This window comes from Chenopodium album, chromosome 14, assembly GCF_948465745.1.
Source record: "Chenopodium album chromosome 14, dcCheAlbu1.1, whole genome shotgun sequence".
NCBI lineage: Eukaryota > Viridiplantae > Streptophyta > Magnoliopsida > Caryophyllales > Amaranthaceae > Chenopodium > Chenopodium album.
The window spans coordinates 45,262,793-45,285,790 of NC_137847.1; the positions used below are offsets into that span (position 1 = coordinate 45,262,793).

Genomic DNA, 22,998 nt, shown 5'->3' on the forward strand with positions numbered 1-22,998 from the left:
AACAAAATTGAAATACAATGGAATTCCACGTGAGGCAATACCGAAAAACGAGCTATAACTTCCAATTCTGAATAATTCTTTATAATTAAATAGATTAATTAAATTAAAAAAATAGATTAATTATTAAAAATCCTTCAATGTCACACTTTCATCGATTCAGACTGCGACACTGTTGTTCCCTTGCATGTGCCCCTCAAATTAATTCCCCCACCTTCCCTTATTTCTATTATTTTCGACACTTTTATTTATTTCTCATTTTCCTCAGTATATATATCACCTAACTTTAATTCAATTCAAGCTTTCAAACATGCCAGAAAAACCCACAAAAGTAAATAAAAAGATTGAAAACATGCAAGAAAAAATGAAACCCTCTTCTTCTTCAACTAAATGGGTCATCATTTATTCATCGAAACTCCGTTATTTTCTCAAAATGTGTCGGTTTTTCACTCAACCAAAAAAACCCACCAAGAAACCAGCTTTCGCTTGTGATTTTGATAAGCCTACTAATACAAATGACGAATTGTTATTAGAAGTGAAAGCGGAGGAAGCAGAAGAGGTTGTGATGGAAGTAGAAAAGGATGATGATGATCGGGTCGAAAGCGCGGTGTTGCAAAGGGCAGTGAAGGAGCTATTATTCGGGAAGTGGGAGGAAAAAGAAAGCGCCGTTAAAAATATAAAGTGTTTAGCTGAGTTGGGTGTTATTCCTCCTTTGGTTTCTATGGTTGGTTCTGACGTTATTTCTCGACGCTTGTTGGCTGTTCAAGCCTTGATTCACCTTGCTGATGGCACTTTTACGTAAGTCTTCTTGGCTTTCATTTCAACCCTTAGAGTTGCATATATCATTTTTCGATTCTTATTACCTATATTATTTTCATGAGATAATTTGAATGTTAATACCTGATGATTAACGTACACATGATATTTATATTCTTCTTAATTCTTAGAGAAATACTTAAATTTTGTACGTTACTTGATGATCGGGTATTTTATCATGTAACATGTCCGTTGATATATTTGTCTAAAACCAAAACTCGAGTTGTGATTAGTTATAAGATGATTTGAAAATAATTAGAATTTTAGTATGTTGTGTGTATATATGGCCACAAATGATAGTATCGTAGATAACATGATACGAAAAACTAAACTAGATGACATCTATCTATCCACTATCTGTCGTATATTATGTACGAGAAGAAACTAAATTAGTTTGATTAACTTATTACACAAATATAGGGCTTTTCATCCTCCTAATGAAAATGGAAAATATCCAAAGTTGGAGCAAGTTGTGTAGCTTGAGAATATGACATGGTAGTGAGCAATAAGGCATGGTAGTGCGCTTGCTCTATTTGGCTTGTTGTTCTATTTCCCTTTCCATTATTTGTTTCAAGAAGAAAGTGGGTCATTGGCTTTTAGTAGTTCTTTTTTTTATGTAACCAAATTATAATTATGATGTGGGGTTATATACAATTTGCTTTGAATGCTATTTTTGTTAAATTGCACTTTTAAAATGAAAATGCGTAGTACATTTGAAGGATAATAGTTGCTATCAAGACTCCAAGAGAATGTAATTTCATTTTTTTTAATAACAAATAGAAATTGCAAATGTTTTGGAGAGATATTATCCATAACAATAAAGGTCCTAATCTATTAATATTCTCTCTGTCTCTTGAAATTGTTTGATGCTAATTTCATAATATTACTCCGTGTAAGATCACATCTTTCAAAAAAGATGGGTGTAATGTGTAAATTTACTTTAACTATGATCAAAAGTCACTCGGCCAAAATATAAGTTATTTAACTATTCATTGATAAAGGTTGCTCTCTTTACAAAACTGCACTCATTAAAAATCACTTGTAAAGTATAAAGGTAAGACATTACTTGTTACAGAAATTATCCATAAAAAATCAATTCCAAAAATAGAAACTATAGTCAAAATAATGTGAAAGCTCCTCGAAGGCCTCTTCACCTTAAATATAGGAGTAATATTTAGTTTAAAGACAGTTGAAGTTCAGTCTGCAAAAATAATTTTAGTTTAGTGGGAATAATTTTTATTCAGTAAAATTCTGTTTTTTCAAAGAACAAATATAATTGAGAATTAGTAAAAATAAGCTTTAATTAGTAAAAAATAATTTCAATTTAATAAAAATAACTTTTGTTCAACAAAAATAATTTTTATTCAGCAAGAATAAGGTAAAGAAAACAAGTTTTAAATGTTTTTTTTTTAAAAAAAAAAAACCTACATAACCCAAAGACAAGCATTAAAGTAAAATCGATGTACATCCAAGTTTCACAAAAGGTGTTATAAGATTACCCAATAAAAACTCAATTTTGGGGATATTCCTTCGATTATGTGATTAGGTTTCATCATCAAACACTAATTTGACACATTCAAAATTCTAATCTTATTGGTGAATATCGCATTAGATGATATAGTGGAAATCCACCTAATCATTAGCAACTTAACAATCAAAATCAAATATGAGAACTATATAGTCTATAATTCTATATTGAAATAGAAATTGCCTAATAATTGGTTAATTTTCTACTAGTACTATCTTTTAGGTACTATGAGTAGATGATGTTAGTATTAAACAAAATTCATTTAAGAACAAATCCACCATATACTATTATACTCCATCTTATAATCACCAAAAATTACTGACAAGTTAGGTAATGACAGTAATTTAGAGTTTAAATTAATTAGGACTTCAATTAAGAGGTACGAAAATCAAAGTTTTTTTTTTTTAAGTGGAAATTTGTAGCACCGACGTACGAAACACATTTTTGCTAGGTTGTCAAGATATAAACTGATGATAAACAAAGCACTACTTAAAATATAGTGAAATTCAAAGACACTTCGTTTGACCCCCTTTTTCATATGTTTAGTAATGGTCGATAAATGATGTTGATATCACAAAGAATTTTGTACCACTAACGTACAAATTGCATAATTGATGGTGAAAGATGATTTAGTTCAATTCATTCTTCTCAATTAATTGAGATTTATCTCTTTTTCCAAGTATAATACATCGGAATAATAGTCATGTATACGAGTATTTTGTTTATTGATGGTATTCTGTATGTTAAATTAAAATCAAGCTTTGCTTGGTAGACTTGGTGGAGAACTCACCTCGTGACTTACCTTAAATAAATAAATAAACCCTATTGGTATTTTGTTTGTGATTTTTTTGCATGCATAAAGATAGTTGTAATGAAAGTGTACCGATGTTCATTGGTAATTTGATATAATGTCTGTGTTATGTAAGTAATAGTTTTAAGTAAAAAAATAAATAGTTTTGATGCATGTTTTAATTGAAAAAAATCAGTAAGAAAAATTTTGTTGTTATTATCTAATTTCAGTATATACATGGTCTAAAAATTGATGCTTATTAATTAGTAAATAAACGATATTGTTGTATTAAAAACTATAAAGCATAAATAAAGTATCTAAGCCCGTGAATTGAAGTCAATAATGTGTGAATATTAACTACCTTAATAAGTTGATGTGAGGTATTCAAAATCAGGGATTGAATTTCGTCTATATTGTCGGCTTTTATGCCACCAAGATTTAAAGAGAGAATGAGATGAAATATTTAGAATAATGACAGGAACCGGAAGGTGAGGCTGCTGTCCACCAGGACCTAATGTGGTTGGAATAGTTGGGGTGGTGGAATGACACCCACCAGGCTGACATTTGCACACTCCAACAAGCACATACATAATTATATCTATCATTCATACTTAACTAGTATCATTAAGTTAGGGCACTAATTAATTTAATCATTAATAACTTTATCATATGATCTGATGACGGGTCATTTGTGTACATGAATTTTCTGATCTTGATCTCTTAAAGTCACTTAATTGTGGGCATAAAGTTGACTTATGGATCAAAATATGTATAATTCCAAGAAAGATCATACTATTTAACCGTCACACATGACCTTATATCATTCCACACCAATATAATGGTTGTGGACTTAATGGTCCATTTCAAATTTCAATTATGTAAGTTGATAATATTGTATTAAAATATTAATTTGTATGTAGTAGATTAATGTAGGGTATAGATCCATCTTTTTATTCACTTTTGTATTTTTGTGGTGTTTAATGCTTTTGGATTTGAATTTTGTCTCATGTGTTTGGATTTAATTTCTTTAAAGACATTTTATTATCTTTGCTTTACTTTAGTCCAAAAAGAGCTCAAACCAAAATACAAATATCCAGGATTTGATGATAATATTAGTAATAATAATAATAAAATAAAGTAAATATTTGAAATTTAAATGAAATATATATATATATATATATATATATATATATATATATATATATATATATATATATATATATATATATATATATATTAAACAAAAATTTCACACTTAACTTTTTAAAGGATGATGATGACTTGAAAAATATTAAATATACAAGTATATGCATAAAATAAAGAACAAACACAAGAATAATTAGAATATACATTACCAAAAAAAAAAAAAAAATTATTATTATTCCTAAAGATGGTTGAAACATAGGAAGGATATATTGTCATGAACACTTTATTAGTTTTTAATTAAGGACTTAGAACATCTCTAATGGTTCAATTATAAGGACTTGGTTGCAATTAAATAAAGTTCCTAGCTACATGCTTACCATTGGAGAACAAAAAATTGAGCAACATGCAAGCAACTGTAGCCCAACCAAGCTACATGCTTGATTGAAAAAGAGACAAATAATCTCCACTCATATTGTAACATGTGTATAATTATCTATTATTTTTTAAAATTTTATTTTTTGCAAACTACAATATGTTGTGGCTTACCGTTGGAACAATTTGTTGCTTAAAAAGTGTTGTAGCTTAGAAATTGATGTGGAAAAGCAAGTTACAAAACATTGTAGCTTGACATTGGAGATGCTCTTAGGATTCTCTCTTTCTGACAACTATGTAAACCAACCATGCATGCTAATGATCGAAAACAATTAAGACTTATCACTTAGGATTTGAGAGTTGAGAATTCAGTATATACATTAGCCACACAATCATTTTTCCTATACATGTCATGTATTTATTGATAATTTTTTCTTTATTAACCATCCAACATATTGTAGAATTTTTAAAGTGCATGTATTGTAAGCAAGTATTAAGCTAAGTCATATATTTGGGTTTAAAAGGTAAAATTAAATGACCTATTCTTTTGCATGAATGCTAACGAATTTGAGCTGTATTTGCAGGAACAAAGCTTTGATATTAGAGGCAGGAATCATAACAAAACTACCAACAAATATTGAAGAAATACATGAACAATTTAGCCATGATTTTTCCCTACTACTCTTGTCCATATCCTCACTACTAAACTCTCAATTCCCTTTCAACCAATCCACACTTTTTTCGTTCTTACTAAACGTTCTCCAATCCAAGATAACCTCCGAAAATTCGAAAGAAGCATGCCTTGGCACCCTACACAACCTCTCTACCGTATTGGAGAACTCAGGACCATTGATCTCAAATCGAGTCGTGGACATTCTCTTAAGCCTACTATCCTCATCTAGGGAAATTATTTCGGAGCAAGCTCTAGCAACGATGGGAAACTTAGTGGTAACTATGATGGGCAAAAAGGCCTTAGAAGATAGCGCGATGATGCCAGAGAGTTTGATAGAGATACTAACATGGGATAGCATGCCTAAATGTCAAGAGTTCTCAGCATATATATTAATGATCTTAGCTCACCAAAGCTCGAAACAAAGAGATAAGATGGCGAAATCAGGAATTGTACATACTTTACTAGAACTTGCCTTGTTGGGTAGCCCTTTAGCTCAAAAAAGAGCCCTAAAATTGTTACAATGGTTCAAAGATGAGAGACAAGTTAGGGTTGGACCGCACTCCGGGCCACAAACAAGGTTCGTTGCACCGGGATCGCCTATGAGTGAAGGCGAAACTAGTGAAGGGAAGAGGTTGATGAAGAAGATGGTACAACAAAGCTTACATAAAAATATGGAGGTGATTACTAGAAGAGCAAATGCTACAGGGGAGACTTATAAGCTTAAGTCCTTAGTCATTAGTTCAAGTTCTAAGAGCTTGCCTTATTGATTAAGAGATTAATTTTCAAAGTGTTTTTAGAATGAAATTTTGGGATTCAAGAATGGCTCAATTTGCACATAGTTTTTAAAACCTCAGTTTGTTTCTCTTGCTCAGAGAAACTTAATATAGGGCAGAGGATATAGTTTAATTTGTATTGAAGAGGACTTGTGTATTATTTTGGCTGTAAATTGAATTGTTGATATGATAAAAAAAAAAATTAAAATATATTTTCTTCAATTCGTTCTATATATGTTGATTGCAACATGTGGAATTTTTACTATTTATGAATTAAACTTTGATTATACAAAATATTAACTATAGTATTCTTAATTCATCCCGTCACCTGTCGTTATTACGATGTGGTACTATGTCATAGTATTTTTGATTACGTGTATTATTTTCTCACAAAAAATTAACAATTATGAGCATCAATCAATCATTAAACACATGACCTTGTGGGTGTCCTCAACCTTGTTGAGCTCTCCCCTACTTTCTTTCAAGAAAAAAACGCATGACCTTATGTTAATTAGAGTTGAATTCAACCAACGCTCTAATCTTTAAATAGCATATAAAAAAAAAACCAATTAAATCCAACATTTTCCGTCTGATTCATAATGTTTATATTTCAAATTAATTAAAACAACAACCATAACATGTTTGGTGAAATCAATTGTTTTTTTAACTCAAGGTCGACTGCAGGTTAATCATAAAGTATCAGGTCAAATCAATTACTGATTAGAATTGGGCCAGACTCAATTTAGAATACATGTCACCAATTTCACCCGTCCATTAATCAAGCATGGAGTGGATACAAATCTTTATCAAAATTAAACAGATTCTTAGATTCTTAACTCGGATCCGTTTTTGACATCTCTACCCTAAAAGGAACATGACCGTGAACGAGTATAGGACAAGAGCGTTATCCAAGCTCCCAAATTGTTGGGGTATGCAAAACTATTCAAGTGAACCAACCTTAATTTTCACATAAAAATGGCGGACACTATGTTAGGACCCTCCCCTTCATTCTCTCTCCTTTGCAATCCTTTACCTTTCCTACCTTCTTCCTTAAACTTCAAATCCACCATTTATAGCAATCCCATTAGATTCAAATGCACTTTCTCTTGTAATTCTCAATTTCCTCCATTAATGGCTTCCTCCTCAACTTTTCCTTCTCCTTCCCAATCTTCTACCACTTCTCCACCTTCTCTACTTGTTTTTTCTGGTAAGAATTCTCTCCCCTTTTCTCTTCGTAATTTGTTGATTACTCCCTTTTACGGGATTTATAGATACATTGATCGTGTAATTTGAACTAGTAATGCGAACAATTATATTAGGATTGATTGATGGAGTATATAGTTATTGCGCTTTGTAATGTTATCTTGCTTTAATACAGTTGATGTTATGAGTAATTTGATTTAGGATTGTAATTTTCCATGAAATTTTTTGGGATTTGTGTGATTATTCTCATTGATGTATGACCCATTTTCATAGTATTGGAATTTAGAAGGAGCTAGGAGCCTCACTAGTGTTGTATGAATTTGTATATGTACTGAATTTTGAGAAAATTCAGCTTCTCAAGGGTTTTGTTGCTTGCTTTTATCGCCAAGGATCGATTCGTAACATTCCTAATTTTACCACTTTGGTTGATTGTTTGTTGTTGGTGTAATGGTGTTGGGTTGATTGAGGAAAAGAATACACCCATACTATCTATCCGCTTCATTGAGTTTTCTAATTATGTATCATTAGTCACTTGAAACTTAAAATTTTCGGTGCAACTTTCGAATGGTTTGCCTAGTCTTAAGATAAATGGAGTATTGTGAATTGTTAACATCTCTAGGCAAGACTAATTTTCTAAGGAGTGTTACTAAGGAAGTAATGAAGTTCTCCCAAATCCTGGCAATTATTAGTGGTGAACAGAAAGAGGTTTGGGGCAACATTAGAGGTTCTGAGACAAAAGAGAAGTTTCACTAGTCCAAGCCTTTGATAGGGGTATTTGGTTAAGAGAGGATTGGAAGAGAGGATTGTTGGTAATTTTACACAATAAAGTTATTATCAAAGTACATCTATTAACCCAACCCTTTTGCACAAACAACTAACATAATCAGCTAATACTAATTGCCAAACTGGGCCAATTTTGTTTATTAACTGCAAAGCTAATTGACTCTGCATAGTAGTCTTTTCTTGGTTGTTGATATCCAAGGACTTCAATGCATCACCTTATATAGTAATTTGCTAAAACACTGTCTGAAGATTATACCTTGCTGGCTAGATTAAAAAAATATTCGGAGGTTGGCATACTTAACAGCTTTGATATGTCGTACTGATGCAACTTCCTGCTGTTACAAAACCTAGAGCAATAATATTTCTTATCGTATAGGTAAAAACAAAAACTGTGATAATCTTTTATGTCCACAGTCCACCCCCCTTTTCCTCCTAGCAACTAGTCTAACTTTGCCTCTCCACAACCTTCATCAGCTTAAGCTTTACCCTATACCCTTCAATCCACAATCTGGGTGTTCTTCTCTGGTATCTAGTGGCAAAAGGTATTATTGGATCAGTTGAAGTAAGATTTAATGAAAAAAAAAGCATTTTGTGGATTTTTTGTCCACAATAGTGAATTGACGTCCAAAGTGCCATGGAAGTAGCTGCATATCAAGTAAACACTTTTTAATTAGAGTGATATTGATAATGAAATGCGCTTAGGTTTGGTCTTATTTGATTGTAAGTGTTCGGATCACGGCATTAGTATATGATTTTATTATCTTGTCTAGTCAAAAGTTCAAAACTATAGATGTGTGAGCTTTTTGATATCATTGTACTTTATGTGGCTGAAAGACTTTTAGGGATTTTTTGAATCACAATTATACAACTACACCTAGTTTAGATCTTGCACGTAAACAAGTTTATGAATGACTTGACTGTTGAATGTTAGTATTTGTCTGGACATGGCTAATGGTATAAAGTCGAGCTTTTTCTACTGATTTTGAGGGTTCTTGCTCTTTAGCGTTAGTTCTATTGCAGTGTTTCCAGTTTCTAATGCAGTTGGCTATCTATCTATTTTCTAGAAAGTCACATTATCAACTATTTTACATCAAGACATTTGTGGCCAATACAATTCATCTTTTGCCTGCCCATCTTCCACATAATTGAAAGGAGTCTGAGTTGATAGTTTTTCAACTTTGGACAGTAAAAGTCATTATCAAATATCCTTCTAAGCCACCACTCAATTTAATTTTTGTGATATAGTACGAAGATCGTCTTGTAAATCAACAGTTTCATGGAATTATGCTCTTTTTTATTTTATATATAAGGTGAATGTTAAAGAACTTACTTGCAATTGTAGGGGTTTAGCTTGTGTACATCTTAACAACCTTATCCTACCCTAGCTGGGAGCCTTACTAGATGCATTAGGATTAATGCTAGGATCATATGTTACTTCTGTACATATTTGATGTGCACATGTTTATCCGTTAAATGTCTGCTTCTTCTTAAATGTCGTTTTTTTTTTTTTTTTTTTTCTTTTATTGTCTTTTGAAATGCTGTAGGGGGCACTGCCTTTAATGGGGTAGTGGAGGAGCTGAAAAAGCTGACAACTTGTGTTGCGCACGTTCTTCCTGTTTCTGATGATGGAGGAAGTACAGCTGAGATTGTCCGTGTGCTTGGTATGGTTTTCAGCTCATAGCTGCAATTATTCCAAGTTGTTATATTCCTATTTCAAATGAGATTTTTACTTGCAAAGTGAATATCTAATACATTAGACTCAATCTAGAATCATGAGGTTCAGCTTATGGTTGCCATTTGTTTGTAAAACAGTAACTTATGCTAATTAACTTACAAGATCAAGTAAAAAGTCCTATTAATTTCCATGGAGAAAAAAGGTTCTGATTGGTTTTTATTATCAGGATTTGAGGTCAAAGAAAGATCGGTAAATTCTCAACATGTCCATATGCATTTTCATTTTTGTGATCAGCAGTGTATACATGTAATGCGATAAGTAAAATGAGTTGATGTTGGGTAATGGTTGCTTGTATAATTATGAAATTAAATCTATACTTGTCAAATCATTATCTCTCTTATGTTAAGATAAAAAATGTAATGTAGGTGGTCCAGCCGTTGGAGACATAAGATCGAGATGTTTGAGGCTCTCTGATGAAAGTACTGCAGAGGCTCTTGCTGTTAGACAATTATTAGGTCACCGTTTACCTCTACATGCTAAAGATGCAAAATCAGAATGGTATGATGGATAGTTTTTCAGTAGAATCATCAGCTGTGATGCATGTTATTTCTCTTGCTAATGCATTTCTTTTTATCAGTTATTACTGATATTTATTCATAAAGAGTCTCTTGTTGAAAATCCTAAGCCTTTGATTTACGCCAGTTGCTTCATATTGTGATAGCTGATAAATTGAACATCTATGGTTTTTTTTAGAATAAATCCTTTAATTCGTTATATTTTCTATGTTTTGTCTTCTGCAACCTGACTTTAATGTTTCCTAGTATTCTGCTATTGAGTGGCTGTCTAGTATACACAGGGTCTCTTGTTTTATTTTGAAGTCGATCTCAATTATTTTCTTGGATCTTCTATAATAGGAGCAATAAGTATGCTAATTGGAGTATTTAACAGGTATGACATTGTTGAAGGGGAGCATTCACTATGGGAGGAAGTATCGGTACCATATAGGGAAACAATTCGAGCCTTTCTAGTTTACTTTCAGCAACAGGTAGAATGAATGCTTATCTACACAACCTTATTGAGAATTTAGTTCATAACTGAGGTTGGTAATTGCCTCCAATCTTGTTGGCAGCCCCCGCACGGTGCTCCACTTCTTACAATTCACAATTTCCCATGATTCATTTCACTTTCCATGCTGTCAGTAACAGGGCATGTATATAATATTGAAGTGCGAAGCGAAGTATTAGTGTTATAGATATAAAATACATAGAGGACATTGCATTTGGTATAATATATCACCAGGAGAAACTCTTCTACTGAGTACAGAGTTATTTTTATTTTATCTGTTAGAACACAATGCTTCATCTAGAAACTCATTTTCCGAATTGTGGATATTTTGAAATTGAATTTGTCTGTATAATATTCGAATGAAATACACTTTTCTTTTTTTTTTTTGATATTATTGAATTGACTATTATAATAGAAATGATCCCATTGTATTTTCTTTTTTGGTAAAAGAGTATAATAACATCTTAAGGGACGTTACTAAAATGATCTATGAGAAAATAAATAACATAATGTTGGTTTGATGATTTAGATGCATCAATACTACTATCTTCTATGAATTTCCTTAATTTGTTAATTTATGTATTTTTTGATAAGTTTCTCTTTCTTCATCTATTCCAACAAAAATGATGTTAATAGTAAGAACACCAATCATGTATAAGAGTAAACATAGCAGTACTTAGAGTTTCTTTAACATGATATCTAGTGTGTGATAATTTTATTGTCTGTTGAAATATTGTATTATTCAGGCTACTGCATATCCCTACCGTTGGTAAATATGTGGATATTACATTTGATTTGTTTGATATCTCTGTAGCACCTGTACTGATTTGTCAAAGTTTTCCGATGACACACATTGATGTAGTTATTCATTCATATTTTAATGACGATACAGTTTCAAATTTCTTAAAATATGTTTGCAGATTCTCATGAGATCTGAAGTGAAATTCTGTTTCAGCAATGGCAGGTACGAGTTTTCCTTTAGTAGTGACATAGATTTTTAAGCTTTTTTCTGCTCAGTATCTGTGGCATAAGGGAATAAATATGCAATTTCACTGAAAGTGCAACTGAGGAAGCTTCTTTCTTCTTGTTAAAACAAAATCATGATCAGATATTAAGTGTTCCTTGTAGACCTACACAGAAAAAGGGGAAAAAAAAAAAAAAAAAAAAAAAAGCATACCAAATGTTTCTGTTCAAGGAATCTTTCTAATCTTTGTCCATGTTTATGTGACATCTATCCCAGATTCTCATTTCTGCAATTCTGCCTCATTTATTAGTCCCCTCCCCTTATTGGGAATTAGAATTAACATGTAACTATGTAAGTCATGACTTTTGCTGTACAATTACTTGAATCACTTGTGGTTGTAAAGTTATGTTCTGTTTATTTCTTCCAATCTGTTTTTTGGCAAGCATGTTTGATCATTGATGTTTGTTATTCCTTGAGACATATATGAAAGCATCGTATTTCTCAGTTTTCTATATCTCCTGTTTTGATAATTTTTTTTGATTTTTTTTGGGGGGTGGGGGGTTTCAATCTATGTGTTGCCACTTTGATGTTGTAACATAGACAACATTTGTTGACTAGAGCAATATATATATGGTATGCTTGTACATTTAACAATATCTATCGGGTCATTATTTTTGGTAAATTTGAAATTCAGAATTCTGCCAAAAAAATTAAATTCTCAACAAGAGATTGAATGTTGACAGTTTATACTATACCTTTGGTTGATTAATTTTTTGCGGATATATAGCTCCGTACAGTTTGATTGTTGTTTTACAACATGGCGACTGATGGTTTATGTTTAAGTTGATCCATATGATATCTTACTCAGCTGATTTTTTTTTTTTTTTTTGCTGCAGCATTGGAAATTTTTTCTTCGCGGGAGCCCGGATATTCTTCCAGTCGCTAGAGTCAGCGATATTTTTGTTTTCCCGTGTTTCAGAGATTCCTAAAGAAAGTCTTGTTCTCCCTGTCATATCCACCAATGACAGATTGACACTGGGCTGTGAGCTGTGGGTATGATCATAAAAAATGCTTGGTTTGTTTTTCCTAGTTTGGGTTATATGATTTCCTCATTTTGTAGCGGGGATCTCCTCTCTGTTGGATTTGTCGCATGAATTGAGAAATTCTACTTTCATTTTTGGTGGGCCTAGTGTAAATTTGAGCATGCGATTGTCTAAGGGTACAAAATTTTAATTATACACGGAATCCTAATTCCTGAAGAGAGAACTCAAGATAATTGAAACCTAAAAAAGTTATATCCTACACCTGTTGATCAAGTTGGATATTTTTTTTTTTTTTTTTTTTTGACGAAGATCAAGTTGGATATGTTGATTCAATGCTTAGATGCGGATAAGGGTGGGCAGACATAATGGCCTTGTTTGGCAAATGGCTGTTGGCTGGTTCACTTGGCTTGTTTGACCAGATGGAATGTTTAGCTGTTTATAATGGCTTTTGAAATTGGCTGTTTATAAAAGTGTTTGGTAAATTAATTGTTGGCTGTTGGCTGTTTATTAGATAATTTATGCGCCAACAAGCCAAAAGCCAACAAAAAAAGCTACTCAAAGCAGCTTTTTCATTTTGGCTTAAAAGCCAGCTTTTTCGCTGACTAAAAAGCCAATTACCAAACACATTTTTTGGCTGTTTGACCACATAAAAAAGCCAAAAGCCAAAAGCTAACCAGAAAAACCATCAAAAAGTCATTTACCAAACAAGGCCAATATAAGACCATTATAAGAGCCACCCTTATATCTTACTACCTCCGTTAAATGTTATGTGCAACTTTAGAATATTTTATATCTCACAAATAATACACCAAAGTTGCATATAACATTTAATGGAGGTAGTATATCCTATACCTATTGAATCAAGTTGTAAAGTTATATCTCATATGGTCTTATATTATGTCTGCCCACCCTTTTTGAGTCTTTGGCTTCCTTTTTTGCTTAGTACGGGGGCAGGCATATGCTTGTTTTTGGATTGTGACAGAATTCACTGGCACTTTGACATGTTTGTATGTCAAAGTAGTGAGAGTAAGAAAGTGACTGGCTAGTCTGATAGAACATTTTAAATACTAATTTAAAGTGATATCTACTGATTTGTTGGAGGTAAGTTAAACAAGGCATTAAATTGATTATTTGAAACAGATTTGATGCTGTAATATGTATGCATTAACCTATAAGGTGTTGGTCCTTTTTAACATAATTTTGTTCTATGGCTCTCAATTTTTCTCATGTTTGTTACAAGGATGGAAGAACGATTCGTGGTCAAAATGAAATATCTCATCCAACCAATGGACTATTGGATCCTGTAAATAAGGTATACAATGTTATTATGGGTAAACTGTTTCTTTTGTTTTTGGAAGTAGATGTGTGCTTAATTAAAGTATGTAAAATGCTTAATGCTCAGTGATTGATCAATATAATGTTTCAACCTTGCCTCCTTCAAAGAAAAAAAGAAAAAAGATGAAAACAAAATTGTTAACCTACCAACCTTATATTGGTGGTCATATGAATATGAATTTTTGCTTTATATCTGATTTAGTTAGATTTTTTGTCTTTACTTTTATTTCCATCCCTTGTACAAGTAGTTCGAAAACAGAAAAAGCTATAGTTACATAACCTTAAGAAACAGGACTGTCTAGTTTGTTAACATGTCTTTTGATTCAATGCTTAGATGCGGATTGGCTCTTATCAAATGCTTGTCGCATCATAAATGAAATGTATATGCCAGAGATTTCTTTGTTTCTCAGTTCTCTGCACTTTAACCAATTTTAGTGTTTTTTCTAGTTAACGGATATTTTATAAAAAGATTGACCTGAATCCCTAGACAGAATATCTTAAGAATAAACAGAAGACATACAATGTCAAATAGGTGAGGTTTAGTTAATTTGCGATCTTAGTTTGATACATTACGCCAATTAAGGCAGTAATCTTGATGTCTGTTAGCACTAGACTTAATATATAAAATGCTTAAACAGAGAAAGCTGCTGAAAATACTTGCTGTAAATAGTCATGATTACTTTTATGCTACGGAAGACTGTCTAAAACTTATTTTTGTCAACTATTGTTATTTGTGTATAGAATTACTGCTCTGCTCAAGCACTTCCATCAAAAATAAAGCGGGTATTCTACATGTCAAGTGAGGGGCAAAATTTGTTGCATGAGGTAACTGCTACTCTTATTATACTACACTGCCTGCTTATGAAGGGGATTTTATGTCGGTTCAGTGATTGGTTTCCAATTTCCATATGATAAACTTTGTGCTATCTTTTCTTAAAATTTCCCATAAATTCTTCCATCTGTGATTGATACTGTTGTCGTCATTCAATTTTCCCGGTTTTACATTATTTTGACCAGAAGATTCAACTACTTTTCTGTTAACTTTTGATATTCAACTATTTGCAGAAATGGAAATGGATTTTAATTTTTTTTATCCAGTAAATTTTATTATAAGTGGCTCGTGCATATCTTTTGAGCCATGGAAGTGCAAGGTACTATTGTAATGATATTTACTTGGTATAGGGCAGGTCTTCCCTCCACCAAATCCAGCTGTCCTCGCTCAGTTATGCAGTGTTAATTGCATCGTTTATGCCATGGGATCCCTTTTTACATCAATCTGCCCTTCATTGGTAAATTATTTACATAAGCTTCAGCTTGTTTGTGATATTTGATGTCCATGTTAATAACTAATATACACATACAATTGCATTTTACTGCTGTCAGTTTGTGGTGTTATGCGTTCCAAGTTTCTTATTCAGTAGTATTAAATGCATAGCATGGAGTAAGCCAGAACATGGAGAATCTGCTGTATGTTGCCTATTAAGAACCTTTTGCTAGTTTTTGCTGATATGTTTCCCATTGGTCACCATGTCTGAGCTTATATGATGCTAAAAAATTGTGCCTTGAACCAAAAGAATATCTGATTGTTTTATTGTTATTGTCAGTTCTTACATGATGTTATCTTCAAGCTTCCACTAAACGTGGTGGTATTTTGGCTCATTTCTTCTGCTTTTTATTTGGTTCCAATTTCCAAGTACATGAAATTCGTGTTGCATTTTCCATCTTTTTTTTATTTTTATAAATTGGGATGGTGGCTATGATGCTGACAGTCAGCTATATATTGTAGTGTCCTTTGGTACTGTTAATGAACTGACTGATGATACTGATTTTTTAATATTAAACATGTAGTCTTGTCTTGGTAAAAAGGACACTAAAAGTCCAGTATATACAATAATTTCCTGCATCAATGAAAATGCCAGAAAAAGAAGCAATATTCTACATGGTTATTCTCTTATATGCTGTTGAGGAGTTTATTTTCACTTTTGGTGTCAGATTTCTGATCTCTTCTCTTATATCAGGCATTGCTTTATGTAGGTTTTAAATGGGATAGGGGAAATCATTTCCTCAAGAGCTTGTCCTAAGGTATGATTCATCTCAAAATTGATACCTCTAACAACATGCAGTAATGTAAGAAATTAGAGCAATTGTGGTGTCCACCCCCGCGGGAGTATTGGTCTATTGGATTGATCAACTGTTGATGCTGGCTGTACATTTTAGTTTAGGTGCTGAATTTTGTTATTTGTGTGCAGATACTTTTTTTAAATGGGACACATGATCGAGAAACAAGTGGATTCTCAGCTTCATGCTTTGTGACTGCAATCACTGATGCTCTTAATAGAACTCATGGAAATTCCAAATATAGTCTTAATAATCTTGTAAGTGAGTGAATGGGGTATACAACATTATTACTTATTCTCTTTTATTGCTTAGTCATAGTTTGGTGAAAGTCAAAAGGATCAACATTACGTATTATTGTTGTTCCTTAATTATTTTTTGGCATCAGTACAAGCTCTGTCAATAGGTTTAAAATTAAGTTGTTCAACCTTTTTGGTTTGCATATGTCTACCTTTTAGCTTTCAATCATGGGATTAGGTAGGGCATTACAGAATAACTAGAGTTGCCACTAAAACTTAATATTTTCAAGAATTGATTAATTAGGAGAAGTTTGATACAAATATGATATCATAGGACTATGTGGGATTTTACAGAATAATAGGAGATTTCTCTTAGGTTTCATTGTTTTGACTTAAGCTAAGACCAAATAATATGATAAAAATCATCAACACTTCCATACTAAGATATTTTCAAATACATGATTGAGCATATGCATGTAACAAACTTTCTCTTATATGGTAAGTCTTGAATGTTCTACAAGGTTGTTTTGATAAGATGACTGTGACATGACTATTTGAGAATTGAAACAATTGTTGTGCAGACCGTTGTCGCACCTCATCTTGACCAACCATGTTTCCCTCAACTTGAAGGAACATTTGTGTAGTCTTTTCATTGATATGAAGTTCTAAACCTTTTCTTGAACAACTTTCTCTCTCAGTGAGATAAGTATAGAAAAGATTGTTCCCTATGAGTGTGCAGTATCATTTCCATACCGTATCTGTGTTGGTTGAAGAAATATGAAATAATAATATGAATTTGTGAACAAAAAGAAATTATTTAATATTTCTTATAGAATTTGTTGTTCAGTCCTGCTTTATTGGAATCATATATGGTATCTGAAAGTTCATTTTTGCTGGACATTAAAATAAACACAAATATGATGTTTTTGGTTCACAGGTGACTACTTGATCTATAATAACCTACAAATATTTATGTAATATATGGTCATATACCCTTGAAACTACTCTCTTGTACTAATTAGATTTCAAAATTGGTACATTGTTTCTTTTGTGCAGCCAAGTGCATATGTAAATACAATTTTGGTGCCCAGAAATGGTAAAATTCCAGTGGATTTAAATGCCTTGAAGGACCAAGGAATATTAAATGTGGTGAGTTATTATATATTATTAAAGCATCTTGCAGTGAGCACTAAGCAGATTGTAGCATTTACAGTAGGCCCACTTGCAATGTACTGGTTTCTAATTGATATTTTTCCCTCTCCCTCCCCTCCTCACTCTCCCTGCCCCCCCAAAAGATGACGGTGCTTCAAAATCTTGCACACATATGAAGAAGCTGCCCCAGAGTATATTAGCTTATTTATCTGAGAGATTTCCAAGATTTGACAAATTCATTGATCTAGATTATTAGTTAGGCCTGTGTATCATCACATTGTGGGAACTTATCGTCAAAGTTATTTTACCTTTTTCTAGCTGCAGTATCTTTGCTATTTGCCTCTCCTTTATGGAAGCTGGAAACAGAAACACCAAAACACTATCTACATATACTTTTTTGGGATGTCCATAAAAAATTGCCATTTTCTGCTGAACAGTTTAAGTTTTAAATTATTGTAGAAGATGGTTTTTTAAATATCGAGTAGTAGAGAGTGTGAGTATGGCCGAGTATAATAAAGGTTCTTTCAATCGTGTGTTATCCAAAATTACTCCCTCCTTCCCTTTTTGTTTGCCCCATTGGGGTTTTATTACTGTTTTACTTTTGGTTGGGTGTAGCTGATGAGACACAAAATTAGTGGGACCAATTTAGTGAAAGTGATAGGAGTATCGGGAAAACTCAAAAGGGATGGTCCAAAAAAGAAAGCAAGGCAAACAAAAAGGGACGGAGTATGAGTAAAGGGATGATGTACCACTAAATTGAATAGAATTATTTTGTAAAATTGATTCCGAGTATATGAGGATCCATCACAAATCCCCAATACATTGTTTATCATAATTCTATAGCAGGCGACTTCTATCTTGCAAAGGTTGCCTTAATGGTGCAGGTTTATGCTGGATCTTTAATCATGAGGAAAATGTTACTACGTGTGGAGCAGTTGTTAAATTTTTTTGAAGTGGTATGTAGCCTTTGTTGGCTCACGGCATCCAAAGTGCTTCTGCTAGTACACTGGTATATTAACTGTACATTTATCATCCCGTCTTGCAAAATTGAGGGTTCGAGTCAAGGGTAGCTTTAAGCATGCCAATTACTCATATCTGTTATTTGCTACTGCTGGAATATGTTTACCTTAAGATCTCTTGTGCAATCCTAGATTAGGTTTTTATTCTTTTATTTTTGGCAGGTCACCGTTGATTCGTTGGAGGATCCAAAAGTTGGTATAACCTTTGACCCCAACTCATTAATTCAAACATTGGCTGATATACTTAGGCCCTAGATCAAATGTTATAAGAAGTAAAATTTAACCCCGTTAGTTGGAGGGCTTACTGAGGTATGCATCATTCATCAACGAGGTTTAGTTTTATTAAGTCCATGAAAATTAGTTTGCTCATTTCCTGTTCAGTAATTCTGCTGATATATCTTTGATCATGACTAATATACAGGTTGCAATGGCATTGTTTGAGCTACAAGTTGCTATCTTTATTTTTTGGTATGCATTTAAGTGAGAAGCTTTTAGAGAAGGATACATTTTTTTTTCCAGGCCTCCCAGCTTTTAAATTGTACGGATAACAGCTAATCAGGGACCGTCTGAGCAACTGGCAAGCTAGATCCCAACTTCGCAAGCAGTGAGCCAGTAAATCTGCAACGCCATATAGGCTATCCCATGGAAAAGTGCAACTTTATAAAGTACCATTTGTTGTAATTAGGATGTTCATTCTTGTATGTAATGATCATCTCCCTTTACCTTTGAATTCTTGATGCAAGCTATTAGTTTGCTTGATAATTTTTACAGGGTACTTGGTATATTTATTTGCATAATAAGTGCTCAATTCAGTGATAGGTGATTGTCCTTTGCTTGTTACTCGAATAAGTTGATTTAGTATGATGGTGCCAAGGGCCTAAGACTAGAAAGAATATTGTAATAAAACTTTGTTTATATATCTGCATTAGATGTCGAGAAAGTCCTAGAATATAACTAAAATTTATGTAGTTGTACTTTACATATCCAATGACAAACTTGTAAATAATTGCAATTTTTTTTTTTTAATATATATATATAGCATTTTATATGCAAAAATTTACCAAAATACCTAGAGAAAATGCAAGTTGATCTTTATGATAAACAAAATAGATGTTTATCAAGAAGCATTTTTAAATAAGTCAACAACTTTTATTAAATAAGGATCCTACAAATGTAGATTTATTGACGAAAATATTGTGTTGATTGTGAATTTTGTTGATTTATTTACAAAATTGCCCCTAAATAAAAGATAAACTGAGGCCCTCTCTGATACATGTGATATATCTTTACTTCATCTATACTAATTGTGTGACAAGGTAGAGTTTTTTTTTTTTTTTTTTTTTTTTTTTTTTTTTTTTTTTGGATGAAAAAAAGAAGAGATTTATGGTTAACAGTAATAAACATCGAGGTGTAAAGCGCTAATTGAATTTAACAAATTCCTTATAATTTGTTTTTTAAAAAAATTAACACGATTCTAAGAATAAGGGAAGCATGAACTTACAAGGAAGGAAAACAAAAAGCTTCATATTCAAAGGACAAGTTTACAAGAAATAATTTGAGAAAAGTTTACAGGCACAAAAATTTACATCCTTCAGTTCTTATATTTAAGTACTGACTCGTTTCCCGCTGCTTGGGTTTGTCTTGGTGCAGAGAATTTTGCGTCCCTTGGCACGTCTACGCTTTAGAATAGCTCTTCCACTAGTAGTGCTCATTCGCAGTCGAAAACCATGTGTCCGAGCCAATGACTTCCTAGATCTGTTCCTCTTGGTTTGACAAAGAGCTGCCTTCCCAGCTCTCACCACGAATCTGCGGCATCTATCAGTACCGACTCCAGTGTTTGATGCTAAGTCCAATCCCAAGGACAATCCTGTAATTAGCAAAAAGCCACTCATAGTTAATCATCCCATTGAATGCAGGCAAAACATGGATGTGCATTAACTCAATAAATTGACATTAAAAGTGTAATTCTAAGCACATTTTGGTCAATTGAAAATTTGAACAAACCAGAGAAGCTAAGCAATGTGCCACATCAAGTAGACAGTTCCAAATGGCGAAAGCAGACTAGATAGCTCTATCTTTTGAAGGCTGCTTTAACTTTCCTAATGTCCCAAGTGAACCTTCTTAATAAAATGATGGCCATGGATTTTAATCCTGTCTGAAACAACAAACCAGTAATTGATCCAATTGAAAGAGAAGATGGATCTTTTTATAGAAATGGATACTAACACTAAGTCTTCTTACACAGACAACCTTTTTCTAAGTAGGGTAATGCAGAAGATTTGTCAGGCATAGCTAAACTTTTTAGTTTGCTGCCTGTGAGGTTGGTACTAAGCCATCTCTGGCGGTAAGTAGGAGACATTTGTTCAGTAAACAAACAAATCAAAATTATTTGAATACGATCCACTAAAAAGCCAATCCTTACATACTTCAACATTCATTTAGCGATCACATATTTCTTGCTTTATGAATGAATTGATTTGAAGAAGACGTTTTGATTTTAGTATGAGACATGAGCGCTCTTGAAGCACCTATCCACACAACCCAAAAAGAGAAATAACCCTGCATTTGATTGAGGGGTGACAAAATGAGGAAACCCTCCCCAAATAATCCAAATGTACTTGTTTTTGGCCGGCTGTGGCATCCATCGAGGACCTCACCGCATAAGTGTCCCCGTGAGGAACAGGATGTCAATCAAATACGCTATAATAGCGACTTTCATACAAGCAAAGTAATCAGCTGGGGAAACTAGTAAGAAAGTGAGATTCTCACCACCTCTTTCAAGAATATAGTATTATCAAACAAGCCTGTAAATTGTCGAATAAAAGACTTCAAGAATAGTTTACACTTCTAAAGAATTGCATTGCTATTTGATTTCTTAATTGCAACCTGCTACAATAACACCCAAAACTCTCAAACTTATCATATGACACTCAAACAATTCAAATTGATCCAAGAAGACGGCCATGCTCAATCCATCCTCCTATTTATACCCATAATCTCATGCTCTTTCTCCTAAACCTAACCACCAGTTCACACTCTTGCAATAAAGGCAAAAGGTATAAATTAGTGACATTGCAATTTTAGCTTTTAGCCATAGTGTAGTTTATAATATGCAAAGAAACTCTTAAACCCCCATCTTTCAACACATATAAGTGAGACAACAATCATTTGCAAGGCTAAAAAATGCAATTATAAAATTCAGGGTTTTAAAGTACCCAAAAATTCAAAACAAAGTCACATTTTCGCTACTACATTTTAGGCCAAACCTGCTAAAACACAAAGATAACAACACCTTTTGTTGGAGTATAGAGAGTCACAAAAGATAATAATGTAGACGGAATTCAATCCTCGATACTACCTTAAAGGCCTAAATTATACAATCTATGCTAGCAGATATCCATTTAACAATACATCAAAGTCTACCCACAATTCCTAATTCACAAACAAAAGCACCCAAAAAAAAATTACACACCCATTTAACAAATTCTTGGTTAATTGAAACAAAATATAGTTATAAATATGAAATAATACAGAAAAAGGCAAGTATAAACACCTGAGAAGGAGGAAGAGAGTGAAGATGAAGGAGCCAAAAAGGAGCAATGGAGTGACCCAGAACGAGTTGAACCGCCATTAAAGGAAACAGCTTTTGTGGGTGTTCTTGAACCAGTGAGAAAAGTGAGGGAAGCTGAAGGACTACGCTTGGTTATGGCTGCTCCTGCACCAGTTGATAGCAATGAAAGCGTCGCCATTTTCGCTTTTCTTGTTATTGAAATGTTTCTTATCTTTGTAAGAATGGATGAGAAGAGGGAACCTTATCGAGTTTATTATAGGTGGGCTTTAATATTTGGGTTTGTCAAGTTTTGTGTTTTCAATTCTCATAAATTGGGCCAATTTTGATATGGGGGTACAATGAGATGTATAGTCTATGTTGGTATAATTTCTACATTCACAAACATCAAATATGCATCATAGTTTGATCCGATATGGAGAAAATATTCCAACCGAATCAGAGAAAGAATAATCTGAATCCAACTCCGATTCAAAGAAGGCTCGGGCTCAGATTCTACTTAGGATTCGAGTCCGACTTTATCTTTATAAACTAATGGAAAATTTGTTCAGAATTCTTTTTTAAAATGACCTTTTTATTTTAAAAAACCTTTTAAAATTTTTTTGGTCAGGAGAAACCAATTAAATTTTTTTTTTTTTTGTTCAAGACATCCAAGTTCCACTTTCCGACACTGACTGATATTTTTTCGGCATTAACCACGTGTTTTTCCCACATGTGCGTGTCACATAACTTCTAATTTTCT

At 32.9% G+C, this 22,998-nt stretch overlaps 3 protein-coding genes across 3 annotated transcripts; 2 read left to right on the forward strand and 1 right to left on the reverse strand.

Annotated features, from left to right (window-relative positions):
• Positions 1-317: 317 nt before the first annotated feature.
• On the forward strand, positions 318-6,317 carry LOC145580291 (uncharacterized). The gene is made up of 2 exons (XM_081637715.1): positions 318-795; positions 5,234-6,317. The coding sequence occupies exons 1-2, from the start codon at positions 350-352 to the stop codon at positions 6,087-6,089; spliced, it is 1,302 nt and encodes a 433-aa protein (XP_081493841.1). The 5' UTR covers positions 318-349; the 3' UTR covers positions 6,090-6,317.
• Positions 6,318-7,010: 693 nt separating this feature from the next.
• LOC145580290 (uncharacterized protein YNL011C-like) lies at positions 7,011-19,504 on the forward strand. Its single transcript, XM_081637714.1, has 14 exons — positions 7,011-7,302; positions 9,626-9,742; positions 10,182-10,314; positions 10,705-10,801; positions 11,742-11,785; positions 12,682-12,838; positions 14,069-14,140; positions 14,905-14,988; positions 15,351-15,452; positions 16,198-16,245; positions 16,413-16,538; positions 17,574-17,666; positions 18,851-18,997; positions 19,110-19,504. Exons 1-13 carry the CDS (start codon positions 7,071-7,073, stop codon positions 18,941-18,943), a joined length of 1,398 nt encoding a protein of 465 aa, XP_081493840.1. The 5' UTR covers positions 7,011-7,070; the 3' UTR covers positions 18,944-18,997; positions 19,110-19,504.
• A 688-nt stretch (positions 19,505-20,192) lies between these two features.
• LOC145580289 (large ribosomal subunit protein bL34c) lies at positions 20,193-22,483 on the reverse strand. Its single transcript, XM_081637713.1, has 2 exons — positions 22,242-22,483; positions 20,193-20,555 (listed from the first exon to the last, which is right to left on the reverse strand). The coding sequence occupies exons 1-2, from the start codon at positions 22,435-22,437 to the stop codon at positions 20,293-20,295; spliced, it is 459 nt and encodes a 152-aa protein (XP_081493839.1). The 5' UTR covers positions 22,438-22,483; the 3' UTR covers positions 20,193-20,292.
• Positions 22,484-22,998: the final 515 nt, after the last annotated feature.

Bases quoted from the DNA above. Each gene is read 5' to 3' on its own strand.
- LOC145580290 (XM_081637714.1), top strand. From the start codon at position 7,071: ATGGCGGACACTATGTTAGGACCCTCCCCTTCATTCTCTCTCCTTTGC. The intron at 16,246-16,412 runs GTATGATTCATC...ATTTGTGTGCAG, and splicing joins CCTCAAGAGCTTGTCCTAAG to ATACTTTTTTTAAATGGGAC. The intron at 16,539-17,573 runs GTAAGTGAGTGA...TCTTTTGTGCAG, and splicing joins AATATAGTCTTAATAATCTT to CCAAGTGCATATGTAAATAC.
- LOC145580289 (XM_081637713.1), bottom strand. From the start codon at position 22,437: ATGGCGACGCTTTCATTGCTATCAACTGGTGCAGGAGCAGCCATAACC. The intron at 20,556-22,241 runs GTGTTTATACTT...TGCTAATTACAG, and splicing joins ACTCTCTTCCTCCTTCTCAG to GATTGTCCTTGGGATTGGAC.
- LOC145580291 (XM_081637715.1), top strand. From the start codon at position 350: ATGCAAGAAAAAATGAAACCCTCTTCTTCTTCAACTAAATGGGTCATC. The intron at 796-5,233 runs GTAAGTCTTCTT...CTGTATTTGCAG, and splicing joins CTTGCTGATGGCACTTTTAC to GAACAAAGCTTTGATATTAG.